General features: G+C 37.0%; 1 protein-coding gene across 2 annotated transcripts in view; it reads right to left on the bottom strand.

The window, feature by feature from the left end:
- Window positions 1-761: 761 nt before the first annotated feature.
- Window positions 762-12,940, bottom strand: part of WDR70 (WD repeat domain 70) — a 358,039-nt gene continuing 345,860 nt past the window's right edge. For both annotated transcript variants that reach the window (XM_049862618.1, XM_049862622.1), the window contains one exon: window positions 762-928. In XM_049862618.1, coding sequence (XP_049718575.1) covers window positions 841-928 — 88 coding nt within the window. In that variant the 3' untranslated portion in view covers window positions 762-840. The remainder of the gene's footprint in view (window positions 929-12,940) is intronic.

Below are 12,940 nucleotides of genomic sequence, written 5' to 3'. Positions count from 1 at the left end.
ATTTTCAATGCCTTCCATTTATATAGCTCTGTACATCTCAAAATATTTCTACATCTTTCTAATTTAATCCTGATAAAAACCAGGCAAAGATATCATTAGCCCAACTTTAAAACAACAAATATTTAGTGTGTGTTTACTGTGTGCCAGGTACAGTGCTAAATGCTTTATAGAGTATCTCTCTTATTCCTCACCTGTGAGGTACCATTATCATCTGAGGCTTCAAAAGAGAGGTTAAATAACTCACCCAATGGGACTCAGAGAGTAAAGGGCAGAGCCAGGATTTGAACCACATTCATCTGACTGCAAAGCCTGTTCTAACCACTATGTTCTGCTGTTGAGGGATAATCAGATGCATGTTCTTTCCTAGTATGGCAATGCTTTTAGTTTGAACTCAGTCTAATTATTTACAGTCATGTAAACAACTGCCGTGAAATTATACAGAAATATTAAACTTTTTGATGTCTCTTTCCATATTATGTTCCCTAGAGTTGCTCAAGACAGGGGTATATCTCAATGTGCATTTCCCCCCCTTAAGGTTACAAGAATCTGTACAAGACCAATAATTGCTGAATAAAGTTTCCAAATATCTAAAGTACTTGGTAATAGGCTGAGAATCTTTTTCTTGTTTACTTGTAATATAGTTTACTACTTACAGGTAAGAAAATGTAAGCACAATTTTAGTGGAGGGTAGCTACCAAATCTTTTGAGTGGTTCAATAATATACAGGACAAAATCTGTTAATTAAAAAAATGTATTTTAATTCACAAGCATCTTTAAAAAAAAAAAAACAACAGTCACACATCCCTCCCCCTCATGCAAACAGCTCTCAAATGAGATTCTTCAAATTTTACGTTTTTTCCATTCCGGCTCATTCTTTGCTTCCTCATCATCAGATTCAACTTGGGCAAACATGGTTTTAGGCTGAGTCCTAAAAGAAAAGTTAAAGAAGAAGAGGAAAAAATTAGTCACCAAGTGTTTATTATATTAGGCTTTCTTTTTTTTTCATCATGTGGAAGCAAATTTGGGGAGTCAATTACTACATCTCAATTATAAGAGTCATTAAACTTCTGGCAAAAAAAAAATAATAATGGAAAGTTAATTGTGTGCAGGAAAAGAGTCAAAGATTCTGCTAAAGGTTCTCCCTCTGTGGCAGACACTGTCCTTTCCTTAAATAAAATGAAAATGCATCAAATTCACTAGAACCTCACACATCTATAACCGCCCTCAAACTCAGGCTAACCAGGACCATTTGGAAGATCAAATTATATTCACCAAGCAAGGATCTACAAGATCTTGATTTATATCTATCTGGTTGCTCCCACACTTAAGTTTTCCAGATAAATGATGTGATTATAGTATACACAAACCAGAGAGTTTGAGTTTGTAGTTTTCTTATCTAATAAGTTTATAATAATAGATAATACATACCGTAACTTGTACAACACCAGCAAAAAAAAAAAAAAAAGAGAAGACAAAGAAATATCCCCCCCTCCCCACCAATGTATAAAGCTCTGGTGGTTTAGTGGTTAAGAGCTACGGCTGCTAACCAAAAAAGTCAGCAGTTCAAATCCACCAGGCGCTCCTTGGAAACCCTACGGGACAGTTGTACTTCGTCCTATGGGTCACTATGAGTCAGAATCGACTCCAGAGCAACAGGTTTGGTTTTTTTGCTTTTAACCAATATATGAAACGTCAAGCATTTTAGGATACCTCTCTGAGTACCAGTGCTATAACTACTGCCACACAGCACATCGTGTAATCTCTACGTGAGAACTTTCTGTACTTTGTAAACATACCTGGCTCAATAACATTCCTTTTCACACCATTCACACAGAAAATATTTCCAAGGAAATGTCATATGCTTATAATTTATGCCATCTTTAGTCATGCTGGTGCTAATGCCCTTTTTAAAACGGCTCTATCTCATTATGAAGAAACATTAAAGTGTAATATCTGAAGATTACATGCTCTAGGAAGTTAAAGCTTATATCTTCAATTTAGAGTTCAATTAAATATCATCAAAGTTCTTCCAGAATGGTAAAAATAATGACAACAACAATAATTTATTTGGCAAAGGAACACAGGGTTAACACTTCATAGTACTTCTTGCTGTTTCTTTATTATCCTCGGAAAGACGTGTAAACCATCCATAACTCATGCTGATGTTCTGACCTGAGTCACGCACCGGCGTTCCGTGTGTGTAAGTTAGCCACAATTCCTCTCTCCAGGTACCTCACACACCTCCCTGGAGCCCAAGCTATTCCCACATACAAGCCAGTTGGTTAAACTTCTTACTGTCACTTTAAGATGCTGTTATGACACCTACAAACAGCTCTAAAATTCCTATAAGTAGTTGCAGATTTTCATATGCCCTCAGAGCCGCTGAATTACTAGAAAGCAGGACCACCGGCTTTTTAACGTGCTACAACAGGACAATTTGGTACTTGTTACTTATTTCATCTTGTGGCAAGGATGTTGGCTGTTTAGGTATGGACAAACCCGGACAGGAACAAACCTGTCTTATTTAAAAATACCTTTGAATTAGATATTTAAATTTATAAGGGAAGAAAGTACATGGCCTTCCAAAGACATCTGGCAGTGTCTCATAGGACACCAGCTCATTAATGTTGACTGCAATGAGATTAAGTACCAGGAAGTCGCAGTGCTGCTTTTCTGCGACATAAAAGAAGAAATTGAATGGTAGATCACAGGAAGAAAGCCTGGAGCTTGAAAACGCTGTTTTATTTAAGTAGTTACTTTTTTAAATTCCACCTACTTCCAAAATTATTTGTAACAGGTGAATGTCTAACATTAAAGGGCACAGAATCAATGGAATTATTTTAAAATAAGTAGAAAAGCAGTAATAATTGCAAAAAGGCATAAGGAAACCTTTTTAGAGTAGTGGTGGAAATATTCTATAATCTTGATAGAGTGGTGATTACACAGGTATACATATTTTCAAAACTCAAACTATACACCTGAATGGGTCCATTCTGTATTCTATTGTATGTACAATAAATCTGACTTAAAAAGAAAATCAAAAACAGAGCAGAAGGTCAAGAACCAAGGAATGAAAGGTATGTAACTAAGCATAAAACTCAGCATGGGCGTTTGGAACAAGTCTGTGGTGTAACAACTGCATGCTCTCATCCCCCACAAAACACACACACACACACACAAAACAAAAATCTAAACCAACCAAATAAAAAACAAGCAGAAACTGGCAGAACCAACATTGTCAGAATTCTGGAAACCAGTCAAAGAGTTACAACAACTAAATGAACACTGAATCAAGGAAAAGGCAACATATAAATGGTAGGAGAGTTTTGGTTTTCTATTCACGTTTGTCCCGCCCTCTCTCCGGTGGGCACTGCCATCTTAAAGCAGTGGCAGCCCACAGTTCTAGAGGGAGCCTGGCTCTAGAGGGAACATAGCAGATTTTATTTGCAAATTATTCTGTACGTCTGTTCTAACCTGTCTGGGGGCTGCCTGTAGGACTAAACAAGGCGCACATTTCAGTCTGGCCTGTCTCAGAGTTCACGTAGGACTGAGGGTCAAAGTCACCAAAAATGAAATGCATAAATATTGATATCCTAGGCATTAGTGAGCTGAAATGGATTGGTACTGGCCATTTTGAATTGGACGATCATGTGGTCTAATATGCCAGAAATGATAAATTCAAGAGGCATGGCGTTGCATTCACTGTCAAAAGAACATTTCAGTATCTATCCTGAAGTACAATGTTGTCAATGATAGGATAATATCAATATGCCTACAAGGAAGACCAGTTAATACGACTATTATTCAAATTTACATACTAAGCACTAATGCCAAAGATGAAGAAACTAAAGATTTTTGCCAACTTCTGCAGTCTGAAATTGATCAAACATGCAATCAAGACACATTGATAATTACTGGTGATTGGAATGTGAAAGCTGGAAACAAAGAAGGATCCATAGTTGGAAAATATGGCCTTGCTGATAGAAATGATGCCAGAGATCCCCATGATAGAATTTTGCAAGACCAATAACTTGTTCCTTGCAAATACCTTTCTCAACAACATAAATGGCAACTAAACACACGGACCTCAGTGGATGGAATACACAGAATTCAAATTGACTACATCTGTGGAAAGAGATGATGGAGAGGCTCAATATCATCAGTCAGAACAAGGCCAGGGGCTGATTGAGGAAAAGACCATCAATTGCTCGTATGCAAGTTCAAGTTGAAGCTGAAAAAAATCAGAACAAGTCTATGAGAGCCAAAGTACGACTTTGAGTATATTCTACCTTAATTTAGAGACTACATCAAGAATAGATTTGATGCATTCAACACTAACGGCTGAAGACTATATGAGTTTTGGGATGACATCAAGGGTATCATACATGAAGAAAGAAAAAGGTCATTAAAAAAGACAGTAAAGAAAGAAAAGCCCAAAATGGATGTCAGAAGAGACTCTGAAACTTACTCTCGAACATAGAGCAGCTAAAGTGAACAGAAGAAATGATGAAGTAAAAGAGGTGACCAGAAGATTTCAAAGGGCAGTTCAAGAAGACAAAATAGAGTATAATAATGAAATGTGCAAACCTGGAGTTAGAAAATCTAAAAGGAAGAACATGCTTGGCATTTCTCAAGCTGAAAGAACTGAGGAAAAAATTCAAGTCTCAAATTGCAATTTTGAAGGATTCTATGGGCAAAATGGAGCCCTGGCGGCACAATGGTTAAGAGCTCAGCTGTTAACCAAAAGGTTGGCAGTTCGAATCCACCAGCCATTCCTTGGAAATTCTATGGAGCAGTTCTACATCGTCCTTTAGGATCACTATGAGTCAGAATCGACTCAACAGCAATGGGCTTCGTATGGGCAAAATGCTGAATGACACAGGAAGCATCAAAAGAAGATGGAAAGAATACACAGAGTCCCTGTATAAAAAGAATTTGTCGATGTTCAACCATTTTGGCATATGATCAAGAACCAATGGTACTGAAGGCAGAAATCTAAGCTTAACTGAAGGCATTGGCGAAAAACAAGGCTTCAGGAATTGATGGAATACCAATTGAGATGTTTCCACAAACAGATGCAACACTAGAAGCACTCACTTGTCTATACCAAGAAATTTACAAGATAGCTAGCTGGCTAACTAACTGGAAGAGATCCACATCTATGCCCATTCCAGAGAAAAGTGATCCAACAGAATGCAGAAATTATCGAACAATATCATTAATATCACACACAAGTAAAATATTGCTGAAGCTAATTCAAAACCAGTTGCAGTAGGGCATCAACAGGGCACTTCCAGAAATTCAAGCCAGATTCAGAAGAGGATGTGTAAGAGGGATATCATTGCTGACAGCATATGAATTTTGGCTGAAAGCAGAGAATACCAGAAAGATGTTCATTTATGTTTTACTGACTGTGCAAAGGCATTCAAATGTGTAGATCATAATTACGGATAACATTGCAAAGAATGGGAATTCCAGAACACTTAATTGTGCTCATGCAGAAACCTGTACATAGACCAAGAGGCAGTCATTCGAACAGAACAAAGGGACACAGCATAGTTTAAAGTCAGGAAAGGTGTGCGTCAGAATTATAACCTTTCACCATACTTACTCAATCTGTATAATAAGCAAATAATCTGAAAAGCTGGACTACATGAGAAGTGCAGCATCACGACTGAAGGCTCATTAACAACCTGCAATACACATATGACACAATCTTGCTTGCTGAAAGTGAAGAGGATTTGAAACACTTACTGATGGAGATCAAAGACTACAGCCTTCAGTTTGGATTACACTCCACATAAAAAAAAAAAAAAAAAATCCTCACAACTGACCAATAAGAGATATTATGATAAATGGAGAAAAAAATTGAAGTTATCATGGATTTCATTTTACTTGGGTCTAAAATCAACACCTATGGAAGCACTGCATTGGGCAAATCTGCTGTACACAACCTCTTTCAAGTGTTAAAAAACAATGATGTCATCTCAAGGTGCACCTGATCCAAGCCATGGTATTTTCAATTGCCTCATATGCAATGAGTAGGGAAGACCAATGGAGAATTGATACTTTTGAATTACGGTGTGGGCAAAGAATACTTTATATATCATGGACTGCCAGAAGAACAAACAAATCTGGGAAGAAGCACAGCCAGAATGCTCCTTAGAAGGGAAGATGGCAAGACTGCATCTCACATACTTTGGACATGTTATCAGGAGAACCAGTCCCTAGAAAAGGTCATTACGCTTGGTAAAGTAGAGGGTCAGCAAAAAAGAAGAAGACCCTCAATGAGATGGACTGACATAGTGGCTGCAACAATGGTCTTAAGCATAGCAACGATTGTGAGGATGGCTTAAGACCAGGCTGTGTTTCATTCTGTTGTACTATACGGTCACCATGAGTCAGAACTGACTCGATGGCACCTAATAACAACATGTAATGAGCAAGAAATCTCCAAAACATATGACATAAATATTGACAGGATTGAAGAGAAAAATAAATAATTCTACAATAATACTTGAAAACATCAATAAACCACTTTTGATGGTGGACAGAACATCTGCATAGAAGATCAATAAGGAAGCAGAGGACTTGAACAAGACTATAAAACCTAGCAGACCTAACAGACATATACAGGATACTCCACCAAACAAGAATAAAATTACACACACTTCTCTAGCACACATGGATCATTTTCTAGGGTAGACCATATGTTAGGTCACAATTAAGTCTTCATAAATTTTAAAAGACCAAAATCGAAGTATCTTCTCCAACCACAATGTAACGAAACTAGATATCAATAACAGAACGAAAACTGGAAATTTCACAAATGTGGAAAATGAACAACAGACTAAACAACCAATGATCAAACAATAAATCACAAGGGAGATTAGAAAATACTTAGTGACAAATGAGAGAAAAACACAACATACCAAAACTTATGGGATGCAGGGAAGGCAGTGCTCACAGGGAAATTTATAGTGGTAAATGCCTACCTTAAAAAAGAAGATGGATCTCAAATCAATCACCTAATTTGCCACCTTGACAAACTATAAAAAGAAGAGCAAACTAAGCCCAAAGATACCAGAAGGAAGGAAAAAAAAAATAAAGATTAGAATGAAGCTAAATGAAATAGGCTAGAAAAAAAACAGAGAATTAACAAAACCAAAAGTTGGTTCTTTGAAAAGGTCAATAAAATCAACAAACCTGTAGCTAAACCGACAAAGAAAAAGAGAGAGATGACGCATATAACCAAAATCAGAAATGAGAATGGAGAAATTACTACCAACCTTAAACAAACAAAAAAAACCAAACCCGGTGCCGTCGAGTCGATTCCGACTCATAGCGACTACCAACCTTAGAGAAATAAAAAACAATTCTAAGAAAACTCTCTGAACAATTGTTTGCCAACAAATTAGATAACCTAGATGAAACAAATTCCTAGAAATAAGTAAACTACCTAAATTGACCAAGAAGAAATAGAAAATCTCAATAGACTTATAACAAGTAAAGATATTGAATCAATAATCAAAAATCTCCCAACAAAAAAAAGTCCGGGACTTCACTCATGAATTCTATCACTCATTTAAAGAAGAATTAATACCAATTCTTCTGACACTCTTCCAAAAATTACAAGAGAAGGGAACACTTCTTAATTCATTCTATGAGGTCAACACTATCCTGATACCAAAGCCAGATAAAGATACCACAAGGAAAGAAATGACGCATCAATATCCTCTGTGATACATGTGCAAAAATCCTCTACAAAATACTAGAAAACTGAATCCAAAAAGGTTATACACCATATATGAAAATTAACACAAAATGAATCAGTGACCTAAATATAAGAGCTAAAACCATAAAACTCTTAGAAGAAAACATAGGAGAAAGGCTTCAAGATCTTGTTTTTGACAATGGGTTCTTAGATATAACATGGAAAACATTAGCAACAAAAGAAAAAAAATAGATGAATTGGATTTTATCAAAATTAAAAACTTTTGTGTATCGAAGGACTTTATTAAGGAAGTAAAAAGACAACCTGAATAGGAGAAGATATTTGATAGCCATGTATTTCATAAGGGTTAACATCCAAATATGTACAGAGCTCCTACAACTCCACAACAAAAAGAAAAACCAATCAAAAAAAAAAAAAAAACCGGCAAAGGATTTTTTTTTTCTCCAAAAAGATACACAAACAGCTAATAAGCACATGAAAAGATACTCATTAGTCATTAGGGAAATGCAAATCAAAACCACAGTGAGATACCATTTCACACCCACCAGGATAAATGGAAAATAATAAGTGTTAAAGAGGATGTGGAGAAATTGGAACCCTTATCCATTACTAATGGCATTATAAAATGGTACAGTCTCTGTGGAAAACAGTTTGGTAGTTCCTGAAAAAGGTAAACATAGACCCAGCAATTCCACTCCTAGGTAGACACCCAAAAGCTTTGAAAAACAGGGACTCAAGCAGATACTTATACACCAACGTTCACCGCATACAGTATTATTCATAATAGCTGAGAGATGGAAAAAACACAAGTGTCCATAAACAGATGAACAGATAGGCAAAATGTGGTATATGTGTACAAGGGAATATTATTCAGTCATAAAGAGAAATTAAGTTCTGATACATGCTACACATGGATGTGTCTTGAAAACATTATGCCAAGTGAAATAAACCAGAAGACGCAAAATGACAAATAGTTTACGATCCCACTTACACGAAATATCTAGAATAGGCAAATGCCTAGAGACAAAAGTAGATTAGTGGTTGGTCACCAGGGCAGGGGATGAGGAGAATGTGAAGTTATTGCTTAAGGGATACTAATTTCTGTTTGGGGTGATGAAAAACTTTTGGAAATAAATAGTGGTGATGGTAGAACATGGTGAATGCAATTAATGTCACTGAACTGTACATTTAAAAATGGTTAAATTGGTAAATTGTGTTATATATATTTTATCATAATTTAAAAACATTTTAAATGTGACAATAAGACAAACAACAAAAACTTAGCACTGAATTTCCTAGCAGCCAAGCCAAAAACAGAGAGAGAAAAATACTAATTTTTTAAAACTAAAAAAAAAAAACTTATTGCTGTCCAGTCAATTCCAACTCACAGCGACCCTACAGGATACTGCTCCATAGGGTTTCCAAGGAGTGGCTGGTGGATTCAAACTGCCAGCCTTTTGGTTAGCAGCCGAGCTCTTAACCATTGTTACCACCAGGAGAGATACCTTTTTCCTCCCTAACATCAAATGCAGATTTTTGTATCAGGGTCACTTAGATTGTCACCTCCAATGACCAGACCACAACAGTTTCCTTTGTCTTCACCTAAAACCAAACCAAACCCACTGCCGTCGAGTCGATTCTGACTCATAGTGACCCTATAGGATAGAGTAGAACTGCCCCATAGAGTTTCCAAGGAGCGCCTGGCAGATTTGAACTGCCGACCTCTTGGTTAGCAGCCGTAGCACGTAACCACTACGCCACCAGGGTTTCCGTTGTCTTTACCAGGTATTCTAATTTAGTGGATCTCAAGTTGTTTGGGAGGCAGAACACCTGAACATCATGGTCCTTTTTGCAAAACTCCATGGAATTTATTTTAAATTCCACTTTTTGAACTAAGAACAATGTTGCCAGCAAAATTTCCATGTGTATGCAATATCAAATCACAGCCCCCAGCTTCTCTGAATTGCCAAAATCAGGACTTAAGCCAGTGTCCAAATTTTCCCAGCAACACTTGCTTACCACTTATTCTTTCATTTTGTTATCTGTTACTATACCTAGCAGACAAGCAGTTACGCCAAAAAAAATTTTGTTTTTTAAAAATTGACAAGTAACATTTAAAACGGAGACAATTCTATCCATAAACTTCACCTTGTCTGACTACTAGAAAAAGACTGCCATAATTGAGCTTGGTTGGCCAGGGAGGGGATAATTAAGTGTGAGAACTTGGCTCTTGGGCTTGGGAATAAGGAGGAATGAGTCCCCTGCCTAGGATAAAAGGTAGACACTTGGAGGTGGCCTTACCCTCAACTTAGGGCTGTGCCTAGAGCAGTGCTCTCGAACCATCTGTAGTGCAGGACCAGTCTTCGTTTTCTAATTCACAATCCTTTGTGGACAGATATTGCATTATTAAAAAATATAAAATTAAAAAAAAAAACTACAAAGGAAAAATTTTTATTATTAGATTCAACCAATATATCCAATTGCTATAAAATTTTCTAAGTGGTTCCTCTCAATTTCTACAATTGGCTCATCAGTGCTGGTTTGTGGACCACTCTATGAGAAGTACCCGCTGAGATCCCCATCCCTCCCCTAGCTTGGGAAACGGAGTGAGAAAAACGGGGTTGTATACTAAGAATTTTTCTTCTTAACATAAACTTTTACAACTACAGGAAAATATTTCTCTTATCTGGAAAACTGGCCCTGTATGATGCTACTGAAGACTTGGTGAATGAATGAAGTTGGAGCTGCACCCACAGGCTCACCCTTTAAAGGAACCAAAAACCAAAGCAGCTGCTGTAGAGTCAATTCTGACTCATGGCAACCCCGTGTACTTTCAGAGCGGAACTGCCATCCTCAGGATTTTCATGGCTGTGACCTTTTGGATGCAGATCGCCAGGCCTTTCTTCCGAGGCTCTCTGGGTAGGTCAAACTGCCAACCTTTCTGTTAGTAGCCCAGTGCTTAACTGTTCACGCCACCCAGGGACTCCCATCCGCTTTAAAGAAAAGAAAAAATTAAAGAGTAGTCTTTAATTCTTATGGATTAGGAATGGGGAGGTGAAGGAAACGTGGCTCACAGAAGAAAATTTCCCCCAATTCAATCCATCATAGCCCCCAAACTAAAATTCTTACATATAGTACAGTGCCTTCAATAAGAGGGATATGCTGTCAACTAAATAAAGACCAAGTTTCTCAAAAATGATTATTCAGTTTTAGCACACTGAACATCTCATCCAGCCTAGGGAGTGCCCGTGTTTTGTAGGAGCACAGTGAGAGAATCGTACCTTTAAACTTTGCAACCTATTCTTCCTTTTCAGCAATTTTTATCTTTGAATTTATTTCCAGCCGGTATTCTTTTGAAGAATTTTAGAAATCCACATATGAGAAAAAAAAAATTTTTTTTTTAATTCAATTCAGGATCATCTAGGGCATTTTAAAAGGGTTCCTTTAGTCACCACTTTATCAAGACAATGAGGAACAGAGACGATTAGGCAACTCTAGCAGAGGATTTCTTCTTCCCTGGGGGATGGCCTAATTTGTCCTTGGCATACAAAACTACTATGAAAATAAATCAACAATGAAAAGCAGGAATAAAATGACACATGCAAAAAGAGAAAACATTACTGGATTTGAAAACAATTAAAAGTTGGTCTGGAAATTCCTGCTTTTAAAGCCAATGGGAAACAAACAAACAAGTCTCTATTAACATCATCACTGGCACAAAAATGGATTCTATTCTGGGCTGCTTGAAGAAATAGAATTTGTACACTGATTTTACCATGGGCTCTGCTGGGTGCTTCCATCAGAGGACTAGGACAAACCAAACCAAATGGACACCGAGGAAATGGTGACAACTCAGGAAATATACAAATGATGCGCAAGAAATATATTCCACTGCTTCGAGAAGGCTTTTCCATTACCTACCCATTCCTCTAGCATTCTATACCTCATTTCTCAAGAGGCAGACAGTTATCAACTCTAACTTACAGCCTCATAGCAGATCCATTTTCCTTGTCCAAATAAAAAGTCTATAAAGGGATCTCCTTGAAGGAAAAAGGAGGTCATGGGAACATTCAATTCAGCCAAATGTAAAATCACTCTGGGTGCCCAACAAGTTAGTGGAGATAAGGTAAGCCTCACTGGAGAAGCAGTAAAGTATCCATCTTACTGAAATCAGCTTTCTCCAGAACATTTTTTACTGGATTATGGCCCACACTTGCCCATTTTTCAAAGGGTTAATTTATTAAAACTCAAACTTATAGGGAGCTGATATGAAACTACTTTTGTTTTCCTGTTTGATTAAGTGATTAAGTGGGGAATAGTAAACACTCTTCAATTGACTATATATACCAACTTGTTTACTAGAGTTGCCAAGAAAAGGAGAACAGTTCAGATGTTAGTATAGTTATTGCTGCTAACCATCAAATAAACTAATCACAGGAAGGCTGAAGGGTTTTTTGTTTTATTTTGTTTTTGCATCAATAAATTTTGCATTTGCTAAGAGTTAATATAATTTCATGAAGCAAATACAAAAATTTAAGCAAATGTCTGTCTCAAATCTATAAGTCCTGATTAGCTGATAGCTTTGTGCTGATTAATTTTCTCCTTTGAACTTCTTTTTTTTTAACTTGAGTTCTTAAGGTTATTTGTTCAAAGTGAGTCTTTTCCAGCAGCTGTGTACGTAAAGATGAAAGAAACCCAACAGAAACAAAGCTCTACCTTTGGTATTTCCATCCAGAGAATTTTGTGTAAAGATCCTTCCTGTAATCTTCTAACAGAGCATTTTTGAGGTGCATTGTTTGTGCAAGAGATTTAAAGTGTTTGTAGGACTGTCCCTTCTCTTCTGACTAAGCTTTAACCTATGCCTTCTACAATCTTCCTCTAGCTCTCAGGCCAGAGTGAAGTCGTCAAAATGTTTTCAGCTGCAATGGAAAGGCCACAGGTCAAATTCTTTTTAATTATGGATATTCTTCTGATATGATTCATTCAAAAAGCATAAGGCCAGCTCCAGGGTAGGGTAATAGAATGAGTATGAGGGGAAATCACTTGTATTATTTAGTCATCAGTGTGTGAGTATAAACCACAAGCTTTTTTGGCTCAGGGCCCATTGTTTATTATGAAGGAAAACCTCAAAGCCAAAGTCAATTACAGCCATGACTTGATAATCTGACACGCTTGTTAACCCTGTTAGAATGAATGTTAGAATGA

Source organism: Elephas maximus, chromosome 2 (assembly GCF_024166365.1).
Source record: "Elephas maximus indicus isolate mEleMax1 chromosome 2, mEleMax1 primary haplotype, whole genome shotgun sequence".
Classification (NCBI taxonomy): domain Eukaryota; kingdom Metazoa; phylum Chordata; class Mammalia; order Proboscidea; family Elephantidae; genus Elephas; species Elephas maximus.
Note: the sequence above shows the minus strand (reverse complement) of the source record. Positions and strands in the feature narration are given on the sequence as shown.